This window comes from Falco rusticolus, chromosome 5, assembly GCF_015220075.1.
Source record: "Falco rusticolus isolate bFalRus1 chromosome 5, bFalRus1.pri, whole genome shotgun sequence".
Taxonomy (NCBI): domain Eukaryota; kingdom Metazoa; phylum Chordata; class Aves; order Falconiformes; family Falconidae; genus Falco; species Falco rusticolus.
The window spans coordinates 68,129,493-68,145,836 of NC_051191.1; the positions used below are offsets into that span (position 1 = coordinate 68,129,493).

At 39.0% G+C, this 16,344-nt stretch overlaps 1 protein-coding gene across 18 annotated transcripts in view; it reads left to right on the top strand.

Annotated features, from left to right (window-relative positions):
- The window catches only part of ERC1 (ELKS/RAB6-interacting/CAST family member 1), a 302,189-nt gene that overhangs the window by 278,898 nt on the left and 6,947 nt on the right, over positions 1 to 16,344 (top strand). For 5 of the 18 annotated variants that reach the window (XM_037388429.1, XM_037388432.1, XM_037388435.1 and 2 more), the window contains one exon: positions 5,079 to 5,267. In XM_037388429.1, coding sequence (XP_037244326.1) covers positions 5,079 to 5,267 — 189 coding nt within the window. Of the gene's footprint in view, positions 1 to 5,078; positions 5,268 to 6,319; positions 7,119 to 16,344 lie in introns of those variants that run through there. The other 13 variants (XM_037388425.1, XM_037388439.1, XM_037388433.1 and 10 more) reach the window with 5 other exon arrangements.

Here is a 16,344-nt window from a genome sequence, read left to right on the forward strand (position 1 = left end):
TTTCCATTTAAAATAATGAAGGGAAGACATCAGTGATAAATTGTTCTGAATTTGGGAAAGCTTTGCACTGTCTGAGCCAAATTCATGCCTCATAAAACTGCATTGCATTCAATGGTTACAAGATGATTGTAGTTGAACCCTTGTGTTTGTTGCCAAACACATACAAATGGTCCGAGCAAGAAGGCGTAATTCACTTGCCATGCAAATACTTCCAGACTGTATCATTTGGTATCTTAGTTTATTTCCATATCTCCTGATACAAGATATTTTGCTGTATAGGCAAAATTTTCTTGTCTAGTAACATCTGTAGTAAAACCCAGATTCAGGGAGGCATCTGAGGACCCACTATGATCCACTTCATCTTTTGTTAGATTTGTCAGGTCCTCCTTGGAATAATTACTTTTTAAAAAACTTATATATTTGCCCAGACTTCAAGCCAATCTTCTCCTGTGCAGTGGTAGTTTGGGAAGTAGGTTTTGTTGGGTAGCATAGTTGCATCTGTATGTAACGAAGTTCGAAAGTAATTTTCCACACTCACATGGAAAATGTGATTGATGGGAGATAAACATTTAACTTGTTTTCCAGGCATACTTATTATGTCCAGTCTGAAGGTTTGAGGGGATCTTTGGTGGTGTTTTCAGGTTTTGGTTGGGTTTTTTTTCAGAATTCTGTAAATTTTTTTTGTGCCTTTGCAGGATCTACAAAGAACACTCAAGGTTCATAGACCAGTCTAGAAAGCTAGAGCATTTCCCAAATCAGATAATTCTTTGGAAGCTTTCAGATTCATTCAGATTACATTTCTTTGTAACACTTTTGATACAAAACCAGTGAAAATTTGACCTCATTATTTACTTTGACCCCAGCACCACTTGTCAGTTCTTTTTTATTTTCTTCTTGATGTAACTGTTCTTTCACGGATTTTTCTTAAATATTTAAAGATTTATGCGTAAGTTGAGGATAATCTACTAAATTATTTGATTGCAGAATGAAGACCACTTATCTGCATGACTGCTGTTTAGCATTATGTAGTGAATATATACATGCAGCATATGTGCAGCAGGACAGTCAAGCTAATAGGAGAGTATGACAGCAGTCAAGCCAGTACCAAGTGTACATATGGTAATTTGTATCTATATTGCTGTGTCAAGAAGATGCTTCTTTCTCCTTTTTTTTTGCTTGCTCAGAGAAAGCACGGGCACCTATCTGTGAATAAGATCACTGCTGTTCATCCACGATCAACATGCATGTTGATGCATGATTCTGATAAGTAAGGCAAGTTGTGTAAGAAGCTAACTTTTACAAGATCAGCTGATGTAGCTGGAAAAACAGACTAGCTTTTAGGGGTGCATGTAAGACTTTCTTCAAAACGGGAGCTGCAGCTTTATTACTAAATAGAAATTTGAAAGTATTCTCAGAAATTAACTAAGTCAAGCTAATTATTTGATTCTGCAAAAGAAAAGTGGTTGCTTCCTTCAGAGAAGAAGGAAGTTTTAGCAGGGAGAAAGGTGACCAGGTCATGAGCCCTTCTGCCTGGAGAACCCATAATTTAAAGTTGGTGGTTGTGGTGAATGACTCCTATTACACATTGATTAAAACCATACTTTATTCTGCAGACATCTATGGAAAGTCAATATTACATTTGTCTCAGATCAACGCTGCTGCACTTATACCACCCATTCGCTGGTTTTCTTTTTCATATAACCACCTACATGTTTTTGTGTATTTACATTAGACACTGCTCAGACAAACTTTTGGACACCACCGTCTCTGTGTATTCATCTTTCACAGGGAAAGTGACCAAACATTTAGATAGAAACTGCATTCCATTACAAGGACCTTTTCTTATCTATGCAGCATATATATACATATTTAAATGCCGACTCTTTATCATAAAAAAACTTCTAAATACAGTTACTCATATTTCAGCTGACCATTGTACAGCAACAGCAGGGCTGTCACTGAAGAAGCAGTATTGATTTCATTCTAAAGCATTTTTTTGCCCCAGTGACTTGCAAAACTACAATTAGATTCATGTTTGTCATGCTCAAAGATAAAAAATAAATATATCTGTGAAATCTCAAGAAACCAGAACATGTTGTTTCCAAGTTGAATGTGTTTTGGAATATGTTCCCAAATGTCTTTATCAGTTGGTGGAGATGGTTTGGGTTTGTATCAGAGATTTGTCAGGCATTTCATGTTTCTGCTTCAGAGTTGTAGTGATTGCCTTTTTTAGTGAAACACGTTGTCAAACTTAGCTGGCCATTAACAATATTCTGAACTTGAGGGTACATTAAGCAGACTTCATTCCACGCATTGATGAGGATGACCTAAACCTATCAGGGCAATTAATGAATCAGGGCTGCTTTAGAAGATATTCCTGGATTTGGTCTGCTTACCCGTTGTTTTCCTAGAAAGCTCTGCAGCTCTGAGCTGATCATGAGAACTCGATGTGGTTTATGAATCCAGCACTGCCCTGCCTTTCCACTTAGCAAATGCTCTTACACCCTCTTGAGATAAGGCAGTGGCAGCTCTGCTGTGTGGGAAGCACAGTGCCCCTTGCTAAGTGGCTAGTTCAAATTAGATATGGCAGGAACGCAGATATAAGGGCATTTCCTACTTGACTGGCAGGGTTTAATGGATCCCAAGTGAGAGGAATGATTGCTCTGTGAACAGCTTTGGGAAGGCTGCTAGTTAAGAACTTTCACACGCCTCATTTGGCCTGTTTCCAGCTTGAGGTAAGGGGGAAGGGTACAGGAGGAATGTGTTTCAAAAGGGGACTTGTCCCTGGGCAGTCCAATTCCACTGTTATATGAAAATCTTCCATCGTTTCTTGCTAGATAGTGCTGCTTTATCGGGGAGGGTTTCTGTTCACAAAGAATAACCAGGAAGGTTTGCAAGTCAGATTCTTTTCAGACTGGAATTTGCACATCTGGTGGATATTTGATACACTGCAGTATCTGAAAAGAATACAAGGCAGCTACTGCATTGATCAGGCAGCTAGTTATTAGACGTTGACTCCTTAATTTTCACATTTTTACAAAACAGTATTTTTTTAAGATGTGATATTACATCACTGTACCCTCTGTGGCCAAACTGAATAGTAAGACAGATAGGAAAGACATCAGTTAAATTAGAATCACCAGTTTTCTTCACCTGCACAGGTGGTTCACTTTCAGATTGTAACCTAGGTAACTCAGATTATAAGAAATAGGGGTAAATAGCACAATTCAGCAAACAACCAAAGCTGCTGGGATGTAATAGGCTAAATACAGTGTGCTTAGTGTGTTGGTGCTACTGAAGTATCCCTTCCTATTGCCCTGTATGCAGGAGAGCAGGCTATTCTTCCCTTCTGCAGTTTGCAATCTTCATACATCGAACCATTGTTTTGATATGTGTATTTATATCTGCAAATAGATGTTGCCCCAAGGCTGCACATAGCAACAGGGATTTTAATAAGGCCCATGAGCTCACTCTCTCTGCAGGTTTCTTGTCTGTCTCCTCTACCGTGGCTGCCATGTTGATGTGGCTTTTTGTAGCTGCTGCCACGCTGATGTTCTGCTGTAGGCTGCTGAGTGGAGGACAAGGAGCCTGACATTAGTTAGCTGCTTAGCCATGGCTCTCAGATCCTCTCACTCTACAGAAATTAATCTACATAGAACAGTGTTAGAAGCAAAATAAGTGAGCCCTGACAGCCTTATTAAAAGGGGTCGAAGCCAGAGTCTTTGTTGAAAGTAGCGCCAGCACCCTGCTTCTGTTGACTCAGAGATTATCTCACTCCTTATTCATTAGCAGGGTCAGAGGTGTCCCATTGAAAAGATATCCCTGGCCCACTAACAAACAGCAGGTGCAGCCCCTGCCCAGGAACACAAAGACAAGTTGCCACTATTGTGGCAACGCTTTCCAGCTCTCCTAGCTGGTGCACATCAGTGCCTGTGGCTTCAGCACCTCATTTTATGGAACAGAGGCACTAAGCCCAATTCTTCCTTAATTTTTCATCAACCGTAAACCCTTGAGATTTGTATTACTGCGGTTTTGAATATATGCCCACAAGCACCTAGAACAATATGAAGCAGTATTCTTGTGGGAGGGCATAGTGAGGGATTCCTGGTATGTATTTATGCACTTGAGCTCTGTATTTTTGTAAAACAAATGAAAAATGGCTCTTCAGACACTTTTTATGAGAACTGGATGACTTCAGTTTGGATTGCATTGAACAAGGATTAGATGCGGATTGGGTAAAGTATAAGAAAATGAAATAGTACTTATTAAAGTCCTTTGATTTTAGTTTTGTAGTCTATTGTATAGAACCTGGTTTGTATAATAAATGAAGGTCATCGCCTTTTCAAAATTACAGAAGACTATATCTTAACTTTAGAAAAGATTATAGAAAACTGTATGTTAACTTTCTGGTGAAGATATGTCTCTATCCAATTTCTACAGTAGAGGTACATTCATCTTAGAAAGTAGAATCATAGGATAACAGAATTGTTTAGATTTGAAAAGACCTTTAAGATCACGGAGTCCAGCCATTAACACAGCACTGCCAAGTCCTCCACAAAACCATGTCCCTAAGTGCCACATCTTGGCATCATTTTAAACCATTCTCTTTAGTAAGAACATGTTTATTGCATACTTAAGTTACAATGAAATGTTTGTTGGCAAAATGAGTTAAAATCTACATTGCCATTGCCTTAGTTGTGGACAGACACCTGTTATCAGAAAAATTAATTTTCCCTAAAGCAGGGAGTTGAAATAATTGACTGAAGCACTGCTGGATAGTCAGAAGAGTTAATGCATTCAATTTAATATTGTTTCATTTTTCACCCATATCATCATTATTTCCTATATTAATCGGACAGCTGTCATCACCACACCTCCTTCCCCTAGTGTGCTTGGTTTCTTTCTGCTTCAGCTAGATGGTTGCTGGGTCATGGGATGGCAGTACTGGGAGGGAGAGAGGGTGTTCAAGTTCCTTCCAGTATGAAGCTGAACAAGATTGTAATTTAGAGACTGGTCTTTGCCTTCACCAATGCTTGGGTCTCAGGCTGTTCCTCACTGTTTCTGTTCTCTTATTGCAGATAATTCAACCCCTCTTAGAACTTGATCAGAATCGCAGCAAGTTGAAGTTGTACATTGGACATCTGACAGCCCTCTGCCATGACCGTGATCCCCTGATTCTGCGTGGACTCACCCCACCTGCTTCCTACCACCTGGATGATGACCGGGCAGCTTGGGAAAAAGAGCTGCAGAAGATGACCCCAGAGCAGGTGAGTGTGTCATCTGAAGTTCTGAACAAGGGCCTGAACTGTTGATGTAGGTCTTACTGATGTGCCACACCGAAACGTTGGGAAACCATTCTGTAAGTGGTGAAAACAGGTAGCAATGTTCCACTCTTGAGCTGATCGGAGGAGTCAGTAATTTTTTATATCACTGACACTTATTATGGAATCTGATCTGTTCTTTTAGCTGTATTTGAGGCCATGCATCTACACACTCGTGGGAAATCAAACTGCAAGATACCACTTTTGCCATGTTTTACCTGTTAACAAATTTTAGCTGCTCTCTATAACTTACTGTAGTCACAGAGGTCTTAAATATTTTTTTAATGACAGTAACCATTTATATTTTAATTAGCACATTTTTATGAGTGACTTCATGTAAATGAATACGATGTCCTTATCTTCTGTTACAGTAAGTTCTGCCAGTAATTTTTTCTGCTTACCACCTTATCTGGATACCTAAATCAAGATTTGGACCCAGTGTACTAGATGCAATACCCCCACGCTTATGCACACATAGACACACACACAGTGATTTCAGAAGTCCAATACTGTATTTCCAGGAAATCTGGAATACAGAATTGAAAAGGTTTAATAAAAGCTTGTCCAATAAAGTCTCTACAGAGACCGTTAATCTAGCCACTGAACAACTACTGAAATAATCTTCCTTTTTCCCAGCTCTAGTGATGTCTTGCCTTCCTTATTCCCTTTGCTGGTTGTTTTTATCTCTTGATTTTGGACTATAATTCATCATTCCCCACAACCCTTTTTTTCTCATTTCTTCTTATTTCTCATTTCAGGTTTTTTAAATTTTACTCCTATATTATTGAATGCTTTTGAGCTTGTTTTTTTTTAGTTACACTACTGTAAGGAACTTGTACCAGAAATAAATGTGACTGACTTTGTCTTTTTGACCCTGACTTTGGATTATAATGCCAATTCTTTCACTGAATTATTCACTTTCATATGTCTATACCAAACTCTATCCAGCATGCACACAAACTAGTCTAAGGCCTATATAGTTAAAAGTGCATTTGCAGGTCAGTGAACACCGTCTTGAGCCAATTTTAATCCAAAACTTGGAGAGAGCAGCTCAGCAGCCAAATTACTGGAAGCCAACAGAAGCATGTGTAACAATTCAGAAAGAAGAGCAGACCTCTGGAGGTAAATATGCCTGTAACAGGGCCTTGATGGTAAAGGACAGTTGATCTCTATATTTGTCAGATTGGGATGAAGCAGTGGATGACAAACCCTGTAGTACATATGGGAGGCACCTCTGGAAACAAAAGTAGAGGCTGGATGTGGACAAAGCTTGGATATCCCTGAAATAAACTAACTGGTTTGTTATAGCTGTGATGGTCTTTGAATATAATCAGGACCTGTGAGGGTAGGTGATGTCTTCTATTTTATCAAGAGATGTAGGTAAAGAAAACAGAAAAGGCTTTCTTTGGCAGGTTCTTCTGAATAGACAATCAGCCCAAAAGAGCATCTGTTTTTTCCAGTTCTGTTTACTGGTCTAAAAAAAATATAATATTGCTAATTCAAACTTTGCTAGTTCATTAGCAACATTTATGGATTACAGAGTAAAGAAAGCATTTAAGTATAAATTGTGACAAAAAGTATTATCTAAGTTGTCCTGGAGAAGAGGAAAAAATGTATTTTTCCATCCCCTCCCATTATTGTCTTAATTCTGCATTGCTGTCGCCACAGTTTTTTAAATTTGCTACTCCATTTGTGATTCCCATGCATAACTAGCATCTGCTAAAATAAAATGTAGCAGTCTCTTCTGCTTTCCCATACTCACTTAGATTGTATTTAGCAAGCTTCAGTTGAAAACACAAACTAATGATATATTTCAATTTACAAAGCAGATTTTTCATTTAAGTCGTGGAGCTTTTCTGTTTCTAACTGTGGAATTTCCTTTGTGCTTAAAGGATTCCCATGGGGGGTGGGAATCAGCACTCCAGATTCGCAGAAGCCCATCACAGAATACTCATTTTGCATCTTTGGAATTTTAATGAGTTTTGTAAATTACTTCAAATCCAGTGCATTAAATTCACTCCTGTCCCTTCTAATATGATCTTCTGTAGATAATGCTTCACAAGCCTCAGTGGGAAAAAATTAATCCTCTTGAGTGTTAAGAAGTGCTAACATGATTAGGGAGGATACATTTCACTGAACACCAATAATATTTAAGAATGATGCCAATGTATCCATTTCTCACCAATGAGATTATTTACTTCGGTTTGGTGGGTTTTTTGATAAATAGTTGAGAAATCATTTTCATACTGCTGCTTTTGGAGCTGTGATTTCTCACTGCAGCAACTATTACTGGCAAAGGTTGATCCTGCTGTGTTTCATCATAGCAAATATACTGTGTAGGTGTCTCAGACCTGCTGGGGAGGCTCAGTTGCACATAGTAGGAGTTTTCTGTGGCTTCTTCTGGTAGGTAAAACTAGTGTATGAAGTAAATGTAAGCTTTTCACTCTTCCAGCACATCCACAGTGACCGACAGAAACTAATGTACAAGTTGTTTGAAAAGCATCTGCCAGCATCAACATCATGGTTCTAAGGAGAATGTATTGCCACATAAATAATTTTGTGGACTCTCAGAGTTTGACTGATAATTGATACCTCTCATGTATAATAGTTTCTTTATGCTACCATTAAATTCAGCTATAGCCCTTAGTGACTTCAGTTGATTTTAATCAGAATATGGGGCCAAGATGCTATACCATTCTTTGCTGGCATTTTATCAAAGACATTTTGTGAAGCTGACTTGCTGTAATAAAATTTTGGTCCATTTGTAATGAAGGCCTGAAGCCAGTATTCTATGAGTATATGGTATCTCAAAACCTAATCTAAACTAGTATACTAGACTTAAGTTTTGGACAATAAAGTATCTACAGTGCTTGGAACCATGTCATTAAGTTGTTCATGTGGTGGAAAATATTCTTTTGGGTCAGTAGTTCTGACCCAGTGTCCTCAAAGAAGTTAACCAGCAGTGTTTCTGGAACTGTCCTTCTTTGACCGGTTCATGTCCTGTTCAACCTTTCTTATTAAAAAATTGAAGTTACCAGAAGGAAGGAAGAATGTTCCAAGTCTCAACACTGAGAAATAAAAACTCCATTCATTCATCACAAATAACTGCCTTATCCTAGCAATTTCTATTAAATACAATATTTTCTTTCACTTTGTCTTAAACGTATCATTATGTTAATATTCTTGGGCTCTGTAGAACTACTGCAACATTTCACATTTCAGATAGTTGCCTTTCAGTGAGGGATTTTATTTCTGTATGAAAGGAAATGACATTAAGAACATAATGATATGGTCCCCATATTTATTTATAGTTTGGTTTTTGTTTTTCTCTTACCTTTACAAAAGGAAAAAATGGAGTTGAAACAGGTACTTGCTGAAAATCATTTAAGTATGGTGGTAGTGGTGTTCTGTGGTGTGGTTGGAAGGCAGCAATACCAGAAAATAAAAAAAAGACAACAAAACAGAACAACCAGATATTAGTAGTAGGCAACAGCATTCCATTAATAGCTTAAGCACTATTACAAATGTTTCTTACTGCTTCAAATCCAGCTCTAAAATATGCAGAACCTCATATTATGGAGAGCTTCTTATTTGCAATGGGTCCTACAGTGACAGTCATTCTGAAAAAGTATTTCTTCCAACAGAAGAGGACCTATCTGATTAAAATAATTTTCTTAACCGTCAGAGGAGGAGGAGAAGGCATTTTGCTCCCTGGCTCCCAGCTGTCAGTGGCTCTTCCCAGCCATGTCCAACATGTCCTGGCTTCATCCAGGCTACTGAGGGTCCTGCCAGCTCTGCTGGCTGGCAAGCACCATTTTTTCCCCGCACAGCTGATAAGTTCCTTTTTCCCCAGAGGTGTTTCTAGCCACATTTACATTGTGACCTGGGCATCAACAGCAGCCTTAGAGACCTGGGCAGATACATTTCCATGAGATACTCTCTCAGAAAACACCTGCTGTGGGAGCTTGTCTCACCCCACTACTAACACAGTGTTGCATCTTCGACTGCTTTGGCTGTGAGTTACACAGAGAGGCGCTTTGGAAAAATCTTTATAGTCATAGAAGAGCCTTTGTAGTAAAGAAAAGTTGTCTTCCCTCTCCCTGTGTAGCAGCTTCAGCCAAAGCACAGGCCATCTAGGGATTCCTGCTTACTAATCCTCTCCCAAGAAACCAGGAATGTTTCTTCTGCTCAACTGCTCACAGCAGAGGAAGGAAAAAGGTGATAATGTTGCTTCACTGTATCACTCCAACCTGCTGGATCAGCTAAATAGTCATGGCTTGGTTCCAAGGAGCATAACTTACATCACACATAATTCACATTTTACTCTCGGCAAAGTTAATGTTGAGCTTTTTGTATGAAAGGACATGTATATAGCTTTCAAATTCCATTGTAAAATTGCATATATGCTTGCTGAATTTTGAAAGTATTAAAAACACATTTTGGTTTGTTATACAAACAATACCGTAAGTGGTATAAAGTTTACTCTAAATTACAAATAGTGATTTTATAAACATCCTGTGTCCTACTTTATTCAGATTCCACTTGTGCTCTCGCTTCTGTATCATCTATGCGAAATTACTCATTTAGTTTCTGTAAAGAAATTCTCTGCCATGTTTTGCATTTAGTCATTCTAAATTACTCTATTACTTCAGAGTTTACCCTGTCTTCCTTCTCTGACTGCTCTTCCATTAGCTTGTTATCTTCCCCACCTGATTTATGTCATTTATTTTTAATTTGTAATCTTACGGGAATGCATAATGTATTTAAAGTTAAACAGCCCACTTCTGGTCTCTGTTAGAAATTAGAAATAACGATTGCAACAATTGATATCCTTCGTGTGCAAATGTATTTCCTGAGTTTAGTTGAGACAGTAATGGATATAGGGACTCTCTAAAATTATTACAATTTATCAAACTTTTATATTAAATTAATGTTTTGGGTGAAGATGAGAACTTAGGATCAGTGTCATAGTTTTTAAATACTGGATGAGGTCACAAACATTATCCATAAATTGACCATATCCATAATGCAACTATCCATTATTATTTGTGCATGGAATTGCTAATTTTAATTAAAATGTATAGTATCAATCAGTAATACTAACTATTCCTAACTTGAAAAGCAATATAAAGGGGAAAACATGGCTTTCAGGACATGGTCAAGTGGATTTTGTGTGTGTGATATGTCTCATTTCAAGCAGTTCCTACAAACAGATGGTGTACCAACCTGAGTTATTACCAAAATATTCCATGGAAATTTCTTTCCTGGAATATCTGACAGCAATTTCAGCACTAACAGGATTCTCCATGACTTCGTAATAAAGAAAACTAACAGAAATTTCTCTTGAAGAGAAGTAAGTAATGTGGAAAGAGTAGACAGGGCTCCAGCTCTGATCTTGAAATAGCTGGATGCGTGTAACTTCATCACGTCATTGAAGTACTTCCTGCGCTGGCCTTTCTTCTCTGTTTTGTGCTGTGCAGGTACAAAACCACAGCTGCCTGCCTACTCTCTGTCCCAACAGTTTAAAATTTTTGAAACTCATCAGCTAGGACATGTAAGGGAGGTATTTAAGATTTGCCTTGTAGACAGGTGAATTTTCCCTGTGTTTGTGGCAATGGGGTACTGCCTTGACTGAACGGGCAGAGTCCCTGTGGGGACACAGAGGTTTGGTACATCAGCAGAGAAAGCAAAGGGCAACGTACAAGCCCAGCATGAGGTGTGCATCAGAGTAATTCTGGCAGCATCTAGCAGTCCGGCTTCGAGAGAGTAAACTGACACCTTGGTTAATGCATTGCGGCTGAAACTAGAAGAAGTAGCTGCCTGACTCTTTTTCACAGTCCCTTTCAGGTGCAGAATTGTGGGTTGGTATGGATTAGGGTTGTGGGGTTTGCCATTATTGTGCGTGCTTAGGTCAGTGGGGCCTGGCCCTAGCAGGTAGCCCTGTGTTACAGCCAGTGATTATTATTTGTTCTGCTTAGCCACAGTATAACAACTTTCATACACTATAGCAGCATGAATTTTCATTGTATAATGTACACCACAATTTACATGAACAGAAAACCATCCTCTGACTGAAATGACTGCTGCTATTGCTGGAGGATGGACATATTATCTGCAAGTGCAGGATTTGCAGGAAAATATCTCCATTCAAACGCAAAGTACAACTTACTGGCATTTACTTTGTTCCTTCCTCTCATTTATATAATTCTGAAGTTCATTCATTACCAAAGAAATAATAATATTTCTGCTATTCACAAAGCTTAGAGATGCTCAGGAATGCCAGGTAAATCCCATGTGCAAAGTTATTTCAAATACATGGTGCAAGAGCCCTCAACAATTTTTTTCAGGGTTTTTTCAAAAGTGATTGTAAAATCTATCCAAATGCATTTGAATATATTTTAAAATATTTTTAAAGTTTACATTATTTTAAAAGACAAGACAGAATGTTTAATCTGAAATTTTACTTTAATTTTTAAATGCATGTGTTTTTAAATATTTTGGAAAAGCTAACATAAAACCAAAAATTTCCAGATAGAGCAAAACTATTTAAGGGTCTACATAATTTTTGTTTGTTTGTTTGAAGCTTGGCAGACTGGGATTTCCATATTCCTAACCCTTTCTTTTGGACCTTTTATAAGTCTGTAATTAGAAATAAAGGTTTGTATGTAATTGGCTGTCACTACTTCAAAAACGCACGTTTACGCTGCTTGGTCTGGGAAGATGCAAAAGCTCTTAACCATTTGCCTGAGATACAGTGTAGTTTAACTTGAGACAAAACAAAGGTTAAGATTAAATCAGATGAATTTTTTTGATGCTTATTTGTGTTACTAAATGTATTTTTCAGATTAACCATAGCCTGATCCAGAAACCCCTAAACTTTGTAAAAATGTAATTCCAGATCCCAGTGTTGTAGCCTTGTAGAAGTCCTGCAGTTAACTTCTTTTTTTTTTGGTGCTGCTCTCATATTCTTTTTTCAGTTTTACTGTCCATAGCCTGAGATTAAACACTACTTTATTTTTGTTTGCCTTTTTTCATCACTGTTTTTGTGGAATTGTTAATGACAGGAAAATAACACTTTGGGGAGTAAGCCTCCTCCATTTAAATAAGTTTTAAAGGATCTTAGCTTAATATTTCCTTGTTTACATTATGGCATAAGCAAAGGCCACAAAGCTTCTGTGGAACAGCACCACAGTTCACCTAGTGTGCATATAAAACCATAGCATCCTATTAACAATGAAGTTATCTTCCCTCTGAACATCAATTAATCTTTAAATAAGTTCTAGAATATCTTGGACTAGAGAAGCACAATGCCAGCTACCTTCATGGTGAACCACTTGAGATTTTTTTCACTGATGGAGTTTAACTATAAATGGAAAAGTATTTCTATCGTGACTTACTCTAAACCCAGGAAGGAAGGCAGCAGTGTTGAAAGGTGTCTGAATCTACTGCAGGTTATCTGCAATCTTCCATTCCCCTGAGATGCTGAAGGTCCTTTCTGTTCTTCTTTCGAAAGATAAAGTATGAATACTATGAAGCACTTCTGAGGTCCTTACTGTCCTTTACTTTCTGAGCTGTCTGCTTTTACTTGTCATCGGCCAGGCAAATATATCTGGCCTTGCCTTCTCTTTTTTGGTCATTTCTATGAGGCAAGTGCATGAATCTCCTCATATCCTCAGCTGAAAGTGCCAACAAAAAAAGGACTGTTAAAACTCCTCCATTTTTTTATAAAAACGGCACAGGGAAGATAACACCATTTTCATTTACATTAAGAAGAAGAAAATACGGGAAACCAGGAGCAGAATTGATAGTAATACTTTTGAAGAAACTTCCCTAAAATTTGGACTGCCAAACATCTAGGTGAATCAAGTTAAACCATGGTGAACGGGATGTTCCCCATTAAGGAGCTTGTCTGAATGAGGAGTGACGTATGCTGGTCACAGCTGTTTCTGAAAGGAATGACGTGAACGGAGATGACATACATGATACAGAAATGCTGCAACCAGCCACATAGTCAATTAAGATGTCTTTGTTTAAGTAGAAATCACATTATTAAACCTAGATGTTCTGAAGCTAGCAAACTCAACACAAGGCTATCATTGCTACTTTTTTTCAGACATTTCATCACAGACATCTGCCAGCCAGCTGTGTAGACTTTCTGTCTGCACTAATTTGCAAAGCACTGCTGGCCTTCAGCATTCAGAGCTGTCTCGTTTTGGGCTCTTGATGGTCAAAAACTTATTTCTTGGAAATGTTGTCTTCATCTGGTTAAGTTGGCTACTTTTCTTTGATTGCATGTCATTTATTTTAGCTTTGGCATGGGCTTATTTTGTTGGGCTTACCTTGATTTTATAAGGAATCTTATAAATACATAAATGCTGAGTAGTGCAGCGAGAAACTGGGACATCACCGACTTTGCATTACTGCCCTGCTGAAGACAACATCCTGCAGGATTCTCCCTCGTCCACCAACCTCCTTTCAGTTTTGAAGATTAGTCTCTTTGAGCTGCTTCTATGTTGGATTATTTAATTGCTTTGTCCTTTCCTGGAGCTTCAGCTGGAGCATTTGGCTGGAACGCCGGGAGGAGGGATGCTGTTGGAGGGACGCTGGCCGGGCAGGTGGTGGTGCGGGACCGGCAGGGAGCCGGGCCCTGCTTTCCCTGCTAACACTGCCCTCTCCTGGTTCTCCTCTGGGCCGGGAGCGCGGCCCCTTGCAGGAGCCGGATGAAGAAAAGCAGAATGACATCGTTGGCTTCTTCTCCCGTTACTTGCTGTGCTGTCTCTCCCGGCCCCCACGACCTCCCACCCTTCTGATGAACGGCACCGTGAAGTCTTTGCGCTGGCCCGAGAAGCCAGGCAGCCCTGCCTCAGGATTCAATGCTTAAACCAGTCCTGTGAATGTACCTGCGGTTAGGGGCTTTGCAGGCTGCCTGAACCGCTGGGGTTTCGCTAGGCTGAGCAACCGGAGAGTCAGAAGTAGTCCCTGAAACCCACTCTCCTGGTTTTTAATCCAGCACTGCTCCTAGCTGGCTGTGCTGACTCTTTCAGTCCTGCTTTAGGCTTATCCATCCATTGCAAGTTTCCAACTAATAACTCTGCTAGGCTGTTGGAACCAGGCTAATCGCCTATCCACAGCGTGCTGTTCCTGAACCATTATGGGTTACTGTTGAATTCCCCCCCTTCTCCCCCGAGAGCCCTTACAGAGCCTGGAGTGCTCCCCTCCCTCTCGTTTTCCCCACTTCCCCGGCTCCGCAGAGCAGGATCAGGTTGCTTTTGTATTGTGATTCTTGGCATGAGCCCCTCTCAGATTCGTATAGCTGTTCTGTGAGTATGGCAGCCAGTAGGAACAAAGCACATAAGAACACATTAAACTAACATTCAGCACGCAAAGCCCAAATAATTTACTATATGCTACCCTGCCTAGTAAAGGGAATAGTGTAGCAGGCTTACCCTTTTAATTTCCTTTCTCTCACTTTTGTCTACAGAAGTCTGTACCATAACTTCCTTAAAAAGCATTTATATTTATTCTTTAGTGATTCTTGGGCTGTTTGGTTTTACACAGTATTTCTTGCAGTAACAATCTCCTATGCTTTGCTTGATGCCATCACTAAACAGAGACATACTGTTGTATCTGATTAGAATTCTGATTGTAGAAGTATAACCTTTCCCACTGTGCTGTGCTCTTACAGTGGTGAAATAATCCCTGTTGTCCAGCTGCCTGACAGTTCTCTCTTTTTAAAATCTACAACGAGCAGTGTTACAGAAGTACGAAATACAGATCAAGAAATGTGTATAGTGATGACCAGTTATCTCTTCAGGGACAAAAAATGCCAATTTGACATTCTTTCCATATCATATATCAACACAGTAGAGTTCCAATAAAAATATTAATCACTTAAGAATGAGAAATGTTACAGGACTGACATAATACTGGAAAAAAAACCAAATTTAGAAGAAGGTTCGAGTGTAGATAAGCTAGTTGCTACAGCTGCTCACAGTGACAAAGAACTTTGGATGCAGAAGCTTGCAATAAACTTCAGAATCCATCTAAGCGTATGTACGTGCTACAGATATGCTTGTCATATTCATAGGGTATATAATTTATTTGAAGAAAATCATATCATTGGAAAAACAGAAAGAGTTTTTTGATTATATAGTATGTGAAAGAGTTACCTGCTTGAAAGCTTATCCAATCTGCATAGCTATGTCATCTGTCTAGTAAGAGATGCTGCTTCTTCTTGTTCTGTTAGTTCTTTAGACCACTGTGAGTACAGTAATCCCTAAAATGTTTGCACAAATTACAGCCTTACTTGAGATTCTGCACAGTTCACAGGCTAGCATGGACTTTATCGGTTGCTGGACGAATAAACAGGTTACTGAAGGCAGATGTTTCCTGGTCTTCATTAAGACTCAGTGGGCCCCTAATTCTGGCAATGGCATTAGGCTTGGACCTAAAGACTATGTTCACATACACTCCAAAATGTTGCGTGGCATGGTTTGTAACACTTGTTGGAAAAACAGTTAATAGACTGTAGACAGAGTGAATAAGATAAAGTTTTGAAGTTCCATGTCCTGTTCTGAGCCGATTATAGTAATCTAACCAAAGAATGATCCAACAGGAAATGCAGAGTTAGTAAACAAAAATTGTGTAGGTTCCACCATAATGGTGTATAGTCATCTTACGACTGAGTTAGGAAGCACAGTTTCTGAAAATTAATAATTCCACAGAAAAATCAGAATTCTGGTTCACTGGGTGTATTATGTATAATTATATAATATTCCTACTGATTTTGTATAGGAGATAATTCTGAAGTAATGACCTGTGAAACATCCTGTTGTTCATGAATAAAGGTCAAAGTAGTTAACATACTGGCAAAATGCTGTAGCGCTTCTGGAATACAGTTGCTTTCAGAAAAGCATTCTACAGAAGTTTTTCTTATATTTGTCATAGAACAACTTATGCAGGAGTAGGTAAGCCAGTTAGTTTTCCCATGTAGACATGGCCTTGACTGGGAAGGTCACAAGCC